Below are 19,472 nucleotides of genomic sequence, written 5' to 3' on the forward strand. Positions count from 1 at the left end.
CTGCAGCATATCAGCAGGTTCATATGGCTGAACCTGCTGATAGTGCCGCTTTAAGGCTGGGTTCACACTATGTATATTTGAGGCTGTATTTGTGAGGCTGTATAGCAACCAAAACCAGGAGTGGATTGAAAACACAGAAAGGCTCTGTTCACATAATGTTGTAATTGAGTGGATGGCCATCATTTAACCTCTTAAGGACCCATGACGTACCGGCACGTCATGGATCACTGTCACTTAAGGACCCATGACGTACCGGTACGTCAGCCCTTTAAACGGGCGCCGCGGCCGGCCGGGTCCCGATCGGGGGAGATAGCCTGCTATAATACATAGCAGGCCATCTCTCCCTGTCGGCATGGAGGGTTGTTAACCCCCCCCCATGCCGACGATCGCCGCTATTGGCTGATAAGCCCATAGCGGCGATCGGAACCTTTCCGGGCCATCGGTGGCCCGATGACCCGGAAAAAAATGGCGGTCGGTGCTGTCCGAGGACGGCACCGACCGCCATTACTGTAAAAAGTAATGGTGGTCACGGTACCACCGTCCCGATCGCCGTGAACGGCCGGCCAGCCGGCCGGCCGTTCACGGCGATCAAAGTCCCCACAAGTAATAAATACCTGCTCCGGACCCCTCAGCTAGGTAGCTGAGGGGTCCAGAGCAGGTATTTGTACATTACTCACCTGTCCCGGGGTCCTGATCGGCGTCTTCCGGGTTCCCGGCGTCCTCTTCATCTTGTCGGGACTTCGGCTTCTTCCGTGAGTCCCGATCGGCTGTTTCCGGCTCCAGCGTCGTCTTTTTTCGTATTTTTCCGGCTCCAGCGTCGTCTATTTTCGGATCTTGCGCTCTGCTGCCCCCTAGCGGCTGATAAGTGTAATACACGTATCAGCCACTACAGGGATGTTCAGAATGTAGTAAAAAAAAATTTTTTTTTTCCAATTTTTTTTTTTCTATTTTCCGCACCCTATCGCCGCTGAGTGTTGATCAGCATCGCACGAAAGTGCGCTGCTAATCAGCAACTCCTCCTTTTTGGCGTAGGGTGGTTTTTTTTTATATCCTACTGCCACGGTCTGCTGATAAGTGCCGAACATAAGTGCGGCATTTATCAGCAACACCATTTTTGGCGTAGGTTTTTTTTGTATACTTACTGTAAAAAACACGTAAAAAAACACTACATTACACCACACTACATTGAATAAAGTTTTACACTACACCACTACATACCCCATATACCAATCCCCATATAAAGATGGCCCCCAGGGTGTTTTCGGTATCGGACGCATACGTTATTATTGCCTCCGACACCGAAACAGCCAGTGAGGATGAATGGGGGGTCCTTTGTTCCTCCATTCATCCTCATCCTCCTCATCATCCAGTGACGTGTCTGGGGGTAGCGTAGCGTACGCTGCCCCCCAGACACGTCTTTTCTGCCAGTACCGTCCCAATAAGAGATGACGGTATGGCGTGAAATTCTACAAACTCTGTGAGAGTACCTCAGGGTACACTTACAGATTTAGGGTACGTGCACACTGCGGAATGGCGAAGGATAACCCTTCGTGCATTCCGCAGCTGGCACCCGCCGGCGGACTGATGCAGGGGCGCGTCTCCGCCCGTGTCATAGACTCTATCCTATGCATGGGCGGATTCCATCATCCGTCATTCCATCAACACGTCGGACGCAGAGCGGAATCCGCCCGGGCATAGAATGGAGTCTACGACACGGACGGAGACGTGCGCCTGCATCAGTCCGCCGGCGGGTGCCAACTGCGGAATGCACAAAGGGTTATCCTTCGCGATTCCGCAGTGTGCACGCACCCTTAGAGTGTATGAAGGAAGGGACACCCGAATCCAGCCCCCAGATGCCCACTCCCCCCCCCCCCATCCTCGGAGTTAGTGGGGACATCGTCCGGGAACTGATCTTCCCACTGCTGGATAAAGGTCACCACCTCTACGGGGATAACTTTTATACCAGCACCCCCTCTTCCGGTCCCTCACTGCCCGAGCTACTGTAGCTTGCGGCACGATCCGAACATATCAGAAGTAGTAATAGCGCCCTAATATTTAGCAGCCATGGAGCGGCCCCAGCGCTTCTGGATATGAAGGACCCCGTATCGCACCAGGACAACATTTTCCAGGTGACGTCCCCCACACTGGAGAACGGGAGACCCCAGAAGAAGTGCAGAGTGTGGGGTAACAGGGGGATCAGGAAGGACGCCATTTTCCAGTGTGACGCCTGTCCTGATCACCCCGGCCTCTGCATACTGGATCACTTCAAGGCGCACCACACGTCACTGGGGTTCTACATTATCTAAATTCCTTCCCTTATTCCCATTTCAGGGGTCACGTTGATCCAGGGATTATTCTGATCGCCATTATGGAGTCGGGAAGGAATTTTTCCCCTGTGATGAGGCTACTGTCGTCTGCCTCACGAGGGTTTTTTGCCTTCCTCTGGATCAACACAGGTTGAATTTGATGGACACCTGTCATTTCCAACCTTATAAACTAATAATTGCCCTAATACCCCCAAATAAATTAGAATTGTCCCTTTTCCCCAGCTAAATAGGTATGGCCGCCATTCCCATTAGAGGATGCCATGATGCAATTACAAAGCCTCTGTGCGGCCAGGACAGTAGAAACCCCCCACAAGTGACCCCATTCTGGAAACTACACCCCATAAGGAATCTAACAAGTGGGGCAGCGGGGATATGGCCCCCTGGTGACGGCCACATTTGGGACGTGAAAATGAAAAAAATGGTATTTTTTATTTTCACGGCACATGTTCTACACATGTGCCCATCACTAGTGGGGTCCATATGCTCACTGCACCCCTTGTTAGATTCCTTATGGGGTGTAGTTTCCAGAATGGGGTCACTTGTGGGGGGTTTCTACTGTTCTGGCAGCACAGGAGCTTTGTAATTGCGACATGGCCTCCATCCCCCATTCCAGCCTCTAAATGGCGCTCTGTCCCTTTGGTGACTTGCCCTGTGCCCATATGGCACATTATGCCCACATGTGGGGTATTTTCGTACTCAGGGGAAACTACCCTACACGTTTTGTGTTCATTTTCTTTTTTAACCCCTTGTGGAAATGGAAAAAAATCAAGGCTAGACCAACATTTAGTGTAATTTTTTTTTAATTTTTACTCTAAATCATTGATCTTGTCTTGATTTTTTCATTTTCACAAGGGGTTAAAAGATAAAAAAAACCACAATGTGTAGAGCAATTTCCCCTGAGTACGGAAATACCCCACATGTGGACATAAAGCGCCATGCGGGTGCAGGGTAAGCCTCCAAAGGGAAGGTGCGCCATTTGGTTTTTGAAGGCTGGATTTGGATGGAATGGATTTCGAGGGGCCATGTTGCATTCAAAAGGCCCCTGTGTTGCCAAGACAGTTAAACCCCCCACAAGTGACCCCATTATGGAAACTGCACCCCTCAAGGAATGTAACAAGGGGTGTAGTGAGCATATGGACCCCACTGGTGACGGACACAAGTGTGGAACAATGTGGCGTGAAAATGAAATATTAAATTTTTTACACTATAATGTTGGTTTAGCCTTGAATTTATCATTTTCACAAGGGGTTAAAAGAGAAAAAAAAACACAAAATGTGTAGAGCAATTTCCCCCGAGTCCGTAAATACCCCACATGTGGACATAAAGCGCCATGTGGGCGCAGGGCAAGCCTCCGAAGGGAAGGAGCGCCATTTGGATTTTAGAGGTTGGATTTGGCTAGAATGGATGATGAACGCCATGTCGCATTTACAGAGCCCTTGTGCTGCCAAAACACTGTAAACCCCCCACAAGTGACCCCATTCTGGAAACTACACCCCTCAGGGAATCTAACAAGGGGTGCAGTGAGGATATGGACCCCTGGAAGACGGGCACATTTGTGCCATGAAAGTGAAAAAATGAAAATTTTCACTTTCACGTCACATTTTTCCACATTTGTGCCCGTCACCAGTGGGGTCCATATCCTCACTGCACCCCTTGTTAGATTCCTTGAGGGGTTTAGTTTCCAGAATGGGGTCACTTGTGGGGGGTTTCCAGTGTCTTGGCAGCACGAGGGCTCTGTAAATGCGACATGGCCCTTGAAATCCATTCCAGTGAAATCCAGCTTCCAAAAGCCAATTGGCGCTCCTTCCCTTTGGAGGCTCGTCCTGCGCCCGCTTGGCACTTTATGTCCACATGTGGGGTATTTCCGTATTCGGGAGAAACTGCGCTACATGTTTTGTGTTTTTTTTTTTCCTTTTATCCCTTTGTGAAAATGAAAAATTGAAGGCTAGAACAACATTTTAGTGTAAAAAATAATTTAGTCTTTTTTCAAGCCATATTGTTTGGAAAATCTGTGAAGCACCTGTGGGGTCCAGATGCTCACCGCACCCCTTGTTACATTCCTTGAGGGGTGTAGTTTTCTGAATGGTGTCCCTTTAGGGGTGTTTTTTAGGTTTTGGCACCCCAGAGCCTCTGCCAACCTGAAGTGGTACAGTCAAAAATGACCAAAAATAACGGAGCCATTGAAATTCACTAGGCGCTCCCTTATATCTGAGGCTTGTGGTTGCGTCAAATAGCGCAATAGGGCCACATATGGGGTATTTCTATAAACTGCAGAAACGGGGCAATCAATATTGGGGTGCATTTCTCTGGTAATAGGTTTATAATTAAGAAAAATATTGGATTACAATAAAATCTCTGCACAGAAAATTAAAATTTTCAAATTTCTTACACACTTGGCTTTTATTTCTGTGACTCCCCTAAAGGGTTAAAAAACTTTCTGGATGTGCTTTTGCAGAGTTTAGGGGGTGCAGTTTCTGAAATGGGGTGCTTCGTGGGGCTTTCTAACACACAGTCCCCTCAAATACACTTTAAACCTGAACAGTTCCCTAAAAATATCTGATTTTGAAATTTTACTGAAAATTTGGAAATTTGCTGCTAATGTTTTAAGCTTCCTATTGTCTAAAAAAAATGAAATATAGTTTAATAAATGCCGCCAACATAAAGTAGACATGTTGCTAATGCTATTTAATACATAATTTATGTGGTATAACCATTTTCTGTATAAGCAGAAAAGTTTTAAAGTTGGAAAAATGCATTTTTTCACAATTTTTCACGCTATTTTGGGTTTTTTCATAAAGATTCGTTATAAGTATCGACTCCAATTTACAAGAAATGTGAAGTACAATATGTCACGAGAAAACAATCTCAGAATCAGCCGGATAGGTAAAAGCATCCCGAAGTTATTAATGAATAAAGTGACACTGGTCAAATTCATAAAATTTGCTCCGGTCCTTAAGGCCATTTCAGGCCCGGTCCTTAAGGGGTTAATGGCAAATATTTGCTGTTATTTTAAAACAACGGCTGTGGTATTGAAATAATGGCCGTTATTTACTGTTATATGGCGGCCATCCACTCAATTTCAACATTGTGTGAACAGATCCTTTCTATGTTTTCAATCCACTCCTGGTTTTGGTTGCTATGAGGACCTGACATGAGGACCAAATACAGCCTCAAATATACATAGTGTGAACCCAGCCTAATGATGTAATTGATGAGTTTGCATCCATTAAGGCAAGAAAAATTGCACTGTAATGTATAGTGTTGTTATCTCCTTGTAGCCAAACTGTTGGCAGCTTTGATAAGGCTATATTGTAATTGTATTTTATGTTTACTTTAAAACCTTTAAGTTATACAGCACTTTATTGATGAAGAAAATGATTTTTTATGATTTTATCATTGTATTTTGTCATGGGAGCATGTGCCCTCTCTGTCTAGGGCAACAAAACAGGGGACTAGGAACATATATTTAGGATTATTATTATTATTTTTTTTTTTTAACAAAACACTGGAATACCCTATTTATCTAAGTGCAAGAGGGAAATATGCTTTGACAATGTATATTCTTTGACTGCATAGGTGCATCTGACACCTGCTCCATTAAAGATGGTGAGTTGTAATAGAAACATTCCATAGACTGTTTTCTTTAACAAAGTAATGCAAAAAATATCAATTACAATATTAAATGTTAGCAAATATCAGAAGAGGCTACAGGTATTCTTCATAATCTATTTTATGACAATATATAAAGAGATTACTGCCATGACCTTAGCATGCCAGTATTCATCAGGGAGAACATTATGCTTTGCCCAATGAAACCTGAAATAATTTAGTGTTCCTTGTGTTTTCTCATGTGTATTGACGTCTAATAATAAAACACTGGAGCTGCTCAGTAGCAGCCACTATAAATGTGGCAAATAACTCACTTGTGTATGTGGACAATCACTGCATCGACACATTGGTACGGAGGGGAGTACCAGCTGGATGATCTCCTGATGCCGCTCACCCAGACTGGGCTTTATCCTGCATGGCTTTCACACACTACAGTCCTTACAGAAAACAATGACAAATCTACTGGTGTATAATGAGAGTGGATTGGATGTGTTCAATCTCAATGAAACTTCTGACTTGGATCCAGAGTTTTCAGAAAGTGTTAAGATTGTGATAATGCTGCTTATATCTCTACTGATTATAGTGACAGTGTTCGGTAATATCCTGGTTGTGATCGCTTTCATTGTGGATAAGAGTCTTAGAACCCAAAGCAACTTCTTTCTTCTTAATTTAGCCATTTGTGATTTTATTATAGGTAAGTATTTCCTAGTAAGTATATCTTTAAGGCCTCATTCACACAGTGTACTTTTTCATTAAACAAAGGCCATTGTTGCAGATTGCAACAACAGCCATTGTTTAATGACACTGTGGCATTACATTAGATTGCATGGAATCACAGCCATAGTGTATACAACCTGTATACACTATGGTTGTAGTTTCTTTGCAGCAGCACAAAATAATTTACAGGTCTATTTTGTGTGGCCGCTATTCAGTGAATAGTGTCTGCACAACATAGCCTGTGCACACAGTGTAAAGTATGGCTCCCAGCTGTACTTTATATTGTGCTCTAAAGCCAATTGGAGTGTGGGCACACCCGAATGTGTCGGCATTCCAATTCAAATAAAGTGATGTACATCCAGGAGATGCTATAGTATCAGAGTGTGAACATGGCCTAAAACAAGTGCACATCCACAGGAGTAATATAACAGGGTTGTGATCCCATGGCCTGGAGCAACTGTATTCAACTTCTGCTAAGGCTTTTACTTTAATACTGAATAATTTTATTTTCTCCATTACAACAAACTGTAGTTTTGTCACTGGGAAGTGGCACACAAGCGTAATAGCTACAATCTCTAGAAGGCGTACACAATTTGCTGGTTTCTCTCACACTTATGGTATAACAGAAGAACAGGTTAGGCCTCAAGATATCAAGTTAGGGCTCAAGATGACTTTTCTGTGAACATTCTATGGTTTTAAACATGGTTACTCCCTACCACAGATGTGATAAAGGCTGGTAACAGCCGAAACGCGTCTAGATTATACTTACTTGTTCACATGCTGTTTTTTATGGAAGTTTTTTCTACAATAACGTGTTTTTAAGGATTTTTTTGCTGGAACATGTTTTCACTTTTGGACTCCCTACCACAGTATGTGCTGTCTGTTTTCAATTTGATCTGAGTTGCCCGGCCACTTGTATACAAAGCCCAAGGTTGCTGCCTCAGCTAAGTCACAACCTGTTTCAAGAATAACCTTGACCACCCCAGCTGCACACCTGCAGGGTACATGCCAATAACACTTGCAGATATACAAAGGGCTGTCACCTTTTAACAAAATCTAACTCCTTAACCTATATTTGAGCTATCACTTGTCAAGAATAGACAGTTCAACTGTCTAAAAAAGGGGGGCGTTAAATGGCGAGAGTAACTGGTATAGAAGGATCTGGGTGTACTCATAGATAATAGACTACAGAACAGCACACAATGTCAGTCGGCTGCTTCTAAGGCCAGCAGGATATTGTCATGTATATAACAGGCATGGACTCTCGGGACAGGGATATGATATTACCACTGTATAAAGCTTTGGTGCGGCCTCATCTGGAGTATGCTGTCCAGTTCTGGAACCCAGATCATAAAACGGATGTCCTGGAAATGGAAAACGTACAAAGACGGGCAACTAAACTAATAAGAGGAATGGAGCATCTTAGGAGGAGAGATTAAAAGAATTACATTTGTTTAGTCTGGAGAAGATATGATTAACTTATATAAGTATTTAAATGGCCCCTACAAGAAATATGGGGAAAAGATGTTCCTTGTAAAACCCCCTCAGAGAAGTGAGCACCCCCTTTGCCTGGAGAAAAAAAGGGTTTAATCTCCAGAGGCCTCAAGACGTCTCCACCATGAGAACAGTAAATCTGTGAAACACAGTGGAGGCTTCACAACAGGCTTAAAGAGAACCAATCATGGATGAAAATCAAATTTTTTTCCCCCTAATTAGATGTATTTAATTATTTTATTAATAATTGTAAATATATTTGATTATTTTTTTTGCCGCGTTTTTAAAATATTTACTTTTTACTTTCCTGTCTCGCGCCGGCTCTTTTCAAAAGAGCCGGCGCGAGACAGGAAGCTCCCGTCATGCAGAGCGGCAAGGCCGGGCACCGCCATCTCGATGACGTCATTTGTGTTCCACCGCTGGAACACAAGAGACTAAATCAAGATGGCGGTGCCCGACCATGCTACAGCGGCGGACCAAAGGATCAGGTAAAGTATAAGATACAGACTGCAAATGCAGTCTGTATCTTCATAAATAGACCTAGGGAGAGAGGACCTTTGATAATAGGGATAGTAAATTTTAGGTGATTGGTTAGACAAGTTCTTAGAAAAAAATAACATTGATTCTTGTGTAGATATATAGAACTTACACATACCTCCCAAGTGTCCCTATTTTGGAGGGACAGTCCATACCTTTGACTCACATTCCTCTCTTTGCCCCTTAGATGTTCCTCTTTTTGACCTAGGAATTAGATTTGCATTAATTAACTTTTTAAGTTGCTCTAGAAAGTGTCTGGTTTCTTACATAGACCCAACCTTACATATTATTCTATCATGTGGTGCAATTTGGATCCTAAATATTGTTATATTCAGATGAATCATGTGACATTATGGCCCCTTTCACACATCATTTCACAGATCCAGTTCATATGGCCCCATACACACATCTGTAGTTTTTATGGATCCGTTTTGGGGCCGTGATCTATGCCACAAACAAAACGAGGAAGCTATTGTGTGTCTTTGTCACCTATTTGAAAGTGGGTCCCTGCAAATGCGGACAGTTAGGGCCCTATTCCACTGGCCGATTATCGTTCAGATTATCGTTAACTCGTTCGAATCTAAACGATAATCGTTCGGTTGAAATGCAGTTAACGATTAACGACCGAACGAGAAATCGTTTGCAAAACGTTCGCAAATCGTTCGCATTGAATAAGACATTGTTCGGTCGTTCGCAATAGATACGAACGCAATAGCGAATAAATAGGGAAGAAAAAACTATCGCAATTACGATCATAAGTAACGATTACCGTCCAATGGAAATGAGGGAACGTTTTCAGGTCTTTTGCAATAGCGGTCGTTTGAGATCGTTAATCGCTAATGATTATGCAAATGATAATGGTCCGGTGGAATAGGGCCCATACTGTCCACGGTTCCACAATAACAGACAGGGTCACTGTGTGAATGGGACCTAAAGAAGCAGTCACAAATATAGGATTAGCTGCAGATTTCCAGATAAAAATGTAACTAAATCCATCCATCACTCTACAGCAGATCCTGTATGTGTGGATGCATCTTGAATTAAAAAGTATAGAAATGTCTGTAAATTTTTCCTAAAGTGAACCACAAGTGTCACTCATTGGCCATGCAAAAAGTTGTGAGGTACTGTATGCTTACACATCATCCATCTCCTCCCTTGGTTGAACTTGATGGAAGTGCCTTTTTACAACTGTACCATCTATGTAACTATATAGCTTTACACCCTTCTTTCTCTGGTGCCACTTGTACTGTATACTTGCAGGAAGAGCATTTTTACCAACTTATCTCCTAATCACTCACTGGTGCGGTCACCTGTAGATATAAGCCATTTTGTCTTCTTATAACCATGCTTTCTCTCTCTCTCGGTCTCTAATGGCCTTTGTCCAAGTGCTAACTTGTTCAGGAATAAACAATGCTCTAGACAATACAAGACCATCAGCAACCTTACAATGTTCTTTTAGACTCTGATTTTTGTCTATGCATGTAACCACAGAATTGCAGACTCTTTTGGCGCTATATAAATAAAAATCATTATTATTAGTTATTATTAGTTATGACCCCGTCCAAAGCATGTGTGGGTTTCCTTCTCCAGGATCTTTCGTCTATGGCAGCTTCATAGGTTCCCAGTCACTCCTCTTGCCTTTTTTCTCAGAGGCAACAGGTGTGTTACTAGGTACAAGTCTCACAATTGTTGTGCTCTTAATGCCCTAAGGTGTCAAAATGAGATAAATAAATGAACTTGGATCCACTTCAACTCCACCAAGAGGCACTGCGATGCAGTGCTCCTAGTGCTGCAGTGTCCACCACCAAGTTAGATGTAAGGCACTATGCAATGGCCTTTTCTGAATAGCACATCCTCCTTGTACTTGTTGATAGACAATACATTGGAAGTATATATTTGAGATCTTATTCTAGTGATCAAATGTACACTACTTTGACACTGACTAACAATTAAGGAACGCTCATAGATGGGGAAGAGGGGATAAAAAGAAATATTGTTGGCACAATTTAGCTTGATATCATATATAGGCACTGCTTACATATCTGAATACAGGGCTTGGATACAGGGAGGAGAAAGGAGGCAAAAGTCTTAGGGTGTCTACAGTCAGGGGCCTCCATCAATCTTTCTGAAGTCCGGAACAGAGCACTATTATTTAGGCAGTATTATTAGGGCACTGAATAGCCTGTGATAATAGGTGGAAACTGTATTGTATGCAATTTATAGTAGTTATTGAAAGATGATTGTTTTGATTCTGTTATTGCTTGTAATTTTTTTTTATTGCGTTTAGTATTTTTGTCTTTTATCTTGTTTTTCTGAGCTAGCCCCCCTTTGCTTATGTTCATTATTATTTTGGGCTTTAAACTCAATATTTTTTTATTAAGGATATGTACAATAACAAGGAGCACATAAAATGGACATAAAAGAAAAGGATATTTAACTGCAGGAACATGACATGTAAATAACAGCAATATATGCCATTAAATCATACCAAAACACCAGGCACAAGGAATGGCCAAATCAAGTGTTTTAACAAGACAACTTCCAAAGCAGAAGGAAGGCTTATGTTCATTATTATAGCATGTAAGGTGGGCCCCTACATAATGTTTTACCCTGACAAGCCATCATCAAGACTTGTTTTAATGATTTATGTTTTTGGCCAATTGGAAGATGTTTAGCTTATATCCACAGCTAACATTGTGACCCACTCACTGGAGGATGGCAGGGAAATCCTTCTTTATGTTAGCAATGGCTGCTATTGACAATTATTGATTTAAAGGGCTCCTTTTTATAGTTCATTTAGTAGTTTAGTATGTGTTAATTCGTTTTTTTTCTTAATTTATAATAATATATTTAAATACTGATTGTTGGACAGTGTATATTTTTTCTTCAGGTGCATTTGTCATTCCTTTGTATTTGCTTTATTTACTTAATGGGAAATGGATGCTTGGAAAAAACATCTGCAAGCTGTGGGTAATGGCAGATTATACAATGTGCTCAGCCTCAGCATTTAACATTGCCCTGATCAGCTATGATAGATTCCTTTCTGTGACTAAAGCAGTAAGTAATTCACTTCCAATCTTCCTCTCTATTAATGAATGTAAAGTTAAAGGGGTTATCCACCTAACAGCTAAAAAATTAAATCCTAGCTGGTCTTACTCACCAAGTCCCCCTGAGTATTTTGAGTCATCTCCTGTCTTTCTAGCTGCTGCCATTCCTGAGTTACAAGTTTTTCAAAAAGCCGATCTATATCCAAGATGGCACCAACCAGGAAACTACATTTCCCATCACGCAGTGCATCTCCCTGATTGGTCCATTCGCATACCCACCCCCTTAGCTTTCAATCCTGCCCACTGCTGTCATTACTATTGCAGAGTATACATAGGACTGTTCTTTTTACAGATTTTGCTTCACATCACCCCAGTATGTATTCAATACTAGCTGATGATGTAGCAGAGCTGACACGCCCATGTTGTAGCAATGTGCTGCATAACGGGCATCTGTTTGTTGGGGAGTGTACTATAGGCAGTGGCGGATTATAATGTAGGCGGTTTGGGCGGCCGCCCGGGGCCCGAGGCTCCGGGGGGGCCCATGCCTTGCCGCCCACATTATAATGCCGCCCGGGAGGCCCCCTCGCCACTGCACTCTTGTGACCGCAAGCATTGTTTCGCTTGCGGTCACAAGAGTCTCCGGCTGCCTCCGTCTGATGCGTGGCTGCCGGGGGTGTCCCGTCCTCTCCCCGGCAGTGCGCGCATCACACAGCTCCTAGTGCCGCCTGGGGCCCTGACTTCCGGTACTGGGAGCGCACGTACCGGAAGTCAGGGCCCAGGCGGCACTAGGAGCTGTGTGATGCGCGCGCTGCCGGGGAGAGGACGGGACACCCCCGGCAGCCGCGCATCAGACGGAGAGAGTATCGACGAGGGAACGCAGGGTAGGTGAGTTATATTTAGTTATTTTTGTGTTATTTACTCACTGGGGGGCATCTATAAAGGGGGGGGGGAGGGGGGGGGGAGAGGGGGACCAGCTATAAGGGGGGGGAGGGAAGAGGGGGACCAGCTATAAGGGGGGGGGGGAGAGGAAAGAGGGGGACCAGCTATAAGGGGGGGGGAGAGGGAAGAGGGGGACCATCTATAAGGGGGGAAAGGAGGACCAGCTATAAGGGGGGGAAAGAGGGGGACCATCTATAAAGGGAGGGGGGAGAGGGGGACCATCTATAGAGGGGGGAAAGGAGGACCAGCTATAAGGGGAGGAAAGAGGGGGACCAGCTATAAGGGGGGAGAGGGAAGAGGGGGACCATCTATAAGGGGGGAAAGAGGGGGACCAGCTATAAAAAGGGAAAGAGGGGGACCAGCTATAAAGAGGGAAAGAGGGGGACCATCTATAAAAAGGGAAAGAGGGGGACCAGCTATAAAGAGGGAAAGAGGGGGACCATCTATAAAGGGGGGAAAGAGGGGGACCATCTATAAAGGGGAAAAGAGGGGGACCATCTATAAGGGGGGAAAGAGGGGGACCAGCTATAAAGAGGGAAAGAGGGGGACCAGCTATAAAGAGGGAAAGAGGGGGACCATCTATAAAGGGGGAAAGAGGGGGACCATCTATAAAGGGGGGAAAGAGGGGGACCATCTATAAAGGGGAAAAGAGGGGGACCATCTATAAGAGGGGGACCATCTATAGAGGGGGAAAGAGGGGGACCATCTATAGAGGGGGAAAGAGGGGGACCATCTATAAGGGGGGAAAGAGGGGGACCATCTATAAAGAGGGAAAGAGGGGGACCATCTATAGAGGGGGAAAGAGGGGGACCATCTATAAGGGGGGAGAGGGGGACCATCTATAAAGAGGGAAAGAGGGGGACCATCTATAAAGGGGGAAAGAGGGGGACCATCTATAGAGGGGGAAAGAGGGGGACCATCTATAAGGGGGGAAGAGGGGGACCATCTATAAGGGGGGAAGAGGGGGACCATCTATAAAGGGGGAAAGAGGGGGACCATCTATAAAGGGGGAAAGAGGGGGACCATCTATAAAGGGGGAAAGAGGGGGACCATCTATAAGGGGGGAAAGAGGGGGACCATCTATAAGGGGGGAAGAGGGGGACCATCTATAAGGGGGGAAAGAGGGGGACCATCTATAGAGGGGGAAAGAGGGGGAAAGAGGGGGACCATCTATAGAGGGGGAAAGAGGGAGACCATCTATAAAGGGGGACTATCTCCTATAGGATTAGCACCCTCCCCTCCTGACATCCTCTGTGCTGCTGTGACCTTGGGGGGGGGGCAACATCAGGGGACCAGGTGAGGTGGCGATATGTTTATTGGGGGCAGTGGAGGTGGGGTGGGCAATGCTTACTGGGGCCAGCAGGGAGGGGAGGCAGGCAGGCAGTGTTTATTGGGGACAGGCAGTAGCAGATTATAATGTGGGCGAATTGACTGGGGGGGGGGCAGGTTGGGTGGACAGCCCGGGGCCCAGGGTACATTTAATCCGCCACTGACTATAGGTTTACATCTCTGTTTGCTGTGAATGAAAACATTCTAGTTCTATCCAGGGTCTAAGAACATCCATAACACTTACATACAGAGCTGTGACACAAAGACAGGTACATATGTCTGCATTCACTGACAGCAAGCAAAGATAGAACCATAAAGTTTTATATTACAGAAACCTAGGCTCAGGGACACATGTAAGTCTATAGAAGCAGCACTTTCACTAGTGAACAGGTGCATGGAGATGATGCAGAAGATGTCTTCTGGTTACCAAGTCAAAGGAGATCACATATTTTGTGTCTACAAAGAGAAAGGGGAAAAGGAAGCATTGTGCTGTCAGAGAGGACACAGAGAACATGATTTTAGACATTCAGAGCAGGTAAATATGAGAAAAAAGGGAAAGGGTGCAAGAAAGGTTATAGATGTATATTAGACATAGGGTGGTATTGGGAAGGGGGATCATTTAGAATATTATTTTATTACCCAGATAACCCTTTTAACAGGCTGTGGAAGCTTTTTTGTCCATATTATCCATTACAGATGCCATAAAGCACACTCACTGTTTATACAGACAATAACAGGAGAATATGTTTTCCATTAATTTGCATGTGCTAGTGAAGTTTACACTATAATTTATTATTTTTTTTTATACTATATTAATCCTACTATATACTACTAATATACTATAGACTACTACTATACTGATGTTATATAATATTCATTACATATTTTGCATCGCCAATAGTAAGCTGCAAAGTAAGAATACTTTATAAGAATAAAAGGGCTAATAGATTTATGTATCAATCAACAAAATGTAAAGTGAATTAACAAAAAAAAATCTAAATCCAATCAATCATTGGTGTGAGTGCCCTTTGCCTTCGTTACAGCATCAATTTAGAAAAATCTGAAATTCAGGAATCGTGCAGCAGATCAAAGACACATGCTTACTTCCTTTCTGAATTAAAAGATGTCCAGCAGTGCTATCAGCTCAGAACTGGCAGACGCTGGTGAGACCCAGGTAAACCCTTCTACTGTTTTGAGAAGTCTGGTCAGAAGTGAAGAAATTGCAACCAAAAAGACATACATTTGAAACAGAAACAAGACCAAGCGACTTAAAGCATGAAAACATAGGAATTGAGGTGCAGAAAAATGGCAGCATGTGCTTTGGACTGATGAGTGATAATATATTTCTTTAATAATATTAGGATATGTTCATACAATGTTTTTTCCTCTCTGTTTAGAATAACGTCCCTCATTTGAGGTTAAAATGGCATCTGTCATTTCCATGTTTGGCCGCCCGTCAGTGCAATGACGGCTGTTGATACATTATGCTAGATTAGAGTCCATTTACACAGAAAGATTATCTGACAGATTATCTGCCAAAAATTTGAAGCCAAAGCCAGGAATGGATTTGAAAAGAGGAGAAATCTCAGGCTTTCCTTTATAACCTGTTTATCTCTGTTTATAGTCCGTTCCTGGTTTTTGCTTCAAATCTTTGGCAGATAATCTATCGGATAAACTTTCTGTGTAAATGGACCCTTAGGTGGACTTATTTCCCTTTGGGTGTGTCTTTAATTGAAAAGTCCATTTCAGTTAATAGTAAACACGGTAAAAGGAAGATAAAAGAAAAACTGTGGGTGAAGAACTAAAAATTGACGTCCACTGGTGGAGGCCTTTCCTCTTTTTTGACATTGTGTGAATATAGCCTTTGTCTGCAACAGAAGGCAGTTTATTGCTTAACGGCTGGAGAGTGGTACAATAATGAGTGTGGCAGCAGTGTGGCATGGTGAATGTTCAGTTATTGTCCTAAAAAACTACTTTTAAATGCCCAGTGTCAAATTGGTGTGGCCTAGAGTACCCGTGCCCTGGGCTTGCACCGCCTCTCCGTCCCCCCCCCTCCCCAACCTCTCCACCATTAGAAATGCCCCAGGCAGGGTTTCTCCTATTCATTACCTGTCTAAACACTGCACATGGGCCTTAACGATCCATCACATGTGCAGTGTTCAGACAAGTGATGATTAGGAGAAATCCGTCCTGAGGCGGGGAGTAGGGACAGATGGGTGTCACAGGACTAGGGCACAGACACTCTAGGTCATGCCAATTTGACACAGGGCTGCAAGTTTAAAAGTTGTTTTTTAGGACAATAACTGCATCACCTGCCGAACAGACCCCTTGAAGATATCTGACGGTACTAGCAGTTTCGGGGGGCAGATTGTGGGTACAGAGTTGCTTTAATGCTGAGAAATACAATTTACCCTATACATCAAACAAATATCCAATGTTATTAAGAATTATCTTCAGCATAAAGGAGAGCAAGGAGTCCTATAAGTAATGATATGGCCTTCACAGAGTCCTGATCTCAACATCATGCTCTGGGATTACATGAAGTGACAGAAAGACTTGACCAGTCTACATAGAAAGAAGATCTGTGGTTACTTCTCCAAGATGTTTGGAACAACCTCCCTGCTGAGCACCTTGAAAAACTGTGTTCAAGAACTGATGCTGTTTAGAAGACAAAGGGCGGTCACACAAAAATATTTTTTTATTTAGATTTTTCTTCTGTTCATTCAATTTGCTTTTTGTTAATAGATAAAAATAAAGTATTTGCAGTGTATTTTTCACACTTGCCGAAATGTTTGCACAGTGGTTTATATGTACAAGGTAAAATTATACACTCACCAGCCACTTTATTAGGAACACCATGCTAGTAACGGGTTGGACCCCCTTTTGCTTTCAGAGCTGCCTCTATTCTTCGTGGCATAGATTTAACAAGGTGCTGGAAGCATTTCTCAGAGATTTTGGTCCATATTGACATGATGGCATCACACAGTTGCCGCAGATTTGTCGGCTGCACATCCATGATGCGAATCTCCCGTTCCACCACATCCCAAAGATGCTCTATTGGATTGAGATCTGGTGACTGTGGAGGCCATTTGAGTACAGTGAACTCATTGTCATGTTCAAGCAGAAATCGAGACTCATCAGACCAGGCAACGTTTTTCCAATCTTCTACTGTCCAATTTCGATGAGCTTGTGCAAATTGTAGCCTCAGTTTCCTGTTCTTAGCTGAAAGGAGTGGCACCCGGTGTGGTCTTCTGCTGCTGTAGCCCATCTGCCTCAAAGTTCGACGTACTGTGCGTTCAGAGATGCTCTTCTGCCTACCTTGGTTGTAACGGTTGGCTATTTGAGTCACTGTTGCCTTTTTATTAGCATGAATCAGTCTTCCCATTCTCCTCTGACCTCTGGCATCAACAAGGCATTTCCGCCCACAGAACTGCCGCTTACTGGATGTTTTTTCTTTTTCGGACCATTCTCTGTAAACCCTAGAGATGGTTGTGCGTGAAAATCCCAGTAGATCAGCAGTTTCTGAAATACTCAGACCAGCCCTTCTGGCACCAACAACCATGCCACGTTCAAAGGCACTCAAGTCACCTTTCTTCCCCATACTGATGCTCGGTTTGAACTGCAGGAGATTGTCTTGACCATGTCTACATGCCTAAATGCACTGAGTTGCCGCCATGTGATTGGCTGATTAGAAATTAAGTGGTAACGTGCAGTTGGACAGGTGTACCTAATAAAGTGGCCGGTGAGTGTATATTGTCTTTTTTGCTGCTTTTATATTTATAACATAACCTTTAAACAAAATGTTTCTAAACTTTGATTTTTATCAGGTCTTGTATCGTTCTTCACAAAATAATCACAGTCAGACAGTTCTCAAAATGGCATCCGTCTGGATAACATCTTTTCTACTGTACGGTCCAGCTATCCTATTTTGGGAAACAGTTTTTGGTGAAAAAGATGTGGCTGAGGGTGTGTGTGTACCTGCTTTTTATGATGCTTGGTTTTTCCACTTGGGGACATCAACTTTTGATTTTATTTTTCCTTTGATAAGTATTTCTTTCTTTAATCTGAGAATCTACTGGAACATCACTAAACGCAGCAAGAAGAGACAACAGCTTGCTCCTCCACCATCTGCTGTAATAGAAAATCACGCCAAGCAATACACTATATCAACTACTCTAGCACTGTCGCCAGATCAGATGATTTCCTTACCACTAACAAAGACAGTGAAAAAAGCTCTTAGACAATGTTTTCAAACAAAAGACCCTTCACAAATGGACCATGTATCCAACACTTACAACATACAGGTCATTAAACTCTCCAGGGACAAGAAAGTTGCCAAATCTCTTGCCATTCTTGTTTGTATCTTTGCCATTTGTTGGGCCCCATACACTTTCCTAATCAGTATCAGAACTGCCTGCCATGGGTACTGTATACCATATTATTGGTTTGATATAGCAGTTTGGATTTCATACTTAAATTCAGCTATCAACCCTGTACTGTATCCATTGTGTCACAAGGGTTTTAGGAAAGCTTTTGCCATGATTTTTCAGAAAGTGTTTTAGTTTTAGTTAGAGTTTAAAATACTGGTACAAGCAATTTTCCATTGTTTCAAGATCCATTCTATTTTGTCCATTCAGACTGAATCACAATTAGATATATGTAATCTGGTAAAATAAAAAAAAAACCATATTGGATGGTAATAGACCTTGTATGTTATTTATATTAACCGGGATACATTTTTTTACCTTCATTCTTTCACTGCTGGCTGAGGATGTATGTAATATGTCATAATGGCTTTAAATATTTACTAGGACTAGAATCTAACAACTATGGGTTTTATATCATATTAAAAGGGAACTCCACATAAGGAATACTGTTTTTCTATTAAAAGTATATTAAAAGTTATACAAATGTATTACCATATCTGTGCGGGTTTGCCACACTGGTAGCTGATAACAAATCCAGGAAGTGAAGAAAAATGGCCTCTGTGCCAAATCACATTGTCTTCTGCTCCTTCTGCTCTCCCACCTTAGGAGACAAATATTCCATGCCTCTGTCTCACATTGTGTGTGTTTGCTGAGCACAGGCTGATGATGCAGACAGGGAGCAGGGCGAGATCTCACAGGAGGCTTGGCTGGTTCCCCCAATTCACCAACTTTACTAATTGTGCAAAACTCTGCAGTGAAACACATGTTGGAGTTTCATTGCAGTACTGCAGCGTCTTCACAAAAATGATGCAGTAACACAATTAAATGAGGAGGATCAGAGCCGGCACTGCCAATCCCACCTTGACAAAAAACAAGGCATAACCAGTATATCCCTGGTCCTTATTGTGCGGCTCAACCTCAAAGATAAAAGATGCTTGATCATAATATGTGCGTGGAGATGAAAAGAAAAAAAAATTCTGTGTGGTGTTATAGGTAGAGAATACAGCGGGCTGTGTGGTGTTACTGGTAGAGAATACAGTTTGCTG

The 19,472-nt window shown here is 43.2% G+C and overlaps 1 protein-coding gene across 1 annotated transcript; it reads left to right on the forward strand.

Moving 5' to 3' along the window:
- Positions 1 to 6,386: 6,386 nt before the first annotated feature.
- LOC138784141 (histamine H3 receptor-like) lies at positions 6,387 to 18,561 on the forward strand. Its single transcript, XM_069959655.1, has 3 exons — positions 6,387 to 6,630; positions 11,575 to 11,741; positions 17,827 to 18,561. The coding sequence occupies exons 1-3, from the start codon at positions 6,387 to 6,389 to the stop codon at positions 18,559 to 18,561; spliced, it is 1,146 nt and encodes a 381-aa protein (XP_069815756.1).
- The last annotated feature ends 911 nt before the right edge of the window (positions 18,562 to 19,472 follow it).

The sequence above is a fragment of the Dendropsophus ebraccatus genome, chromosome 2 (assembly GCF_027789765.1).
Source record: "Dendropsophus ebraccatus isolate aDenEbr1 chromosome 2, aDenEbr1.pat, whole genome shotgun sequence".
Classification (NCBI taxonomy): domain Eukaryota; kingdom Metazoa; phylum Chordata; class Amphibia; order Anura; family Hylidae; genus Dendropsophus; species Dendropsophus ebraccatus.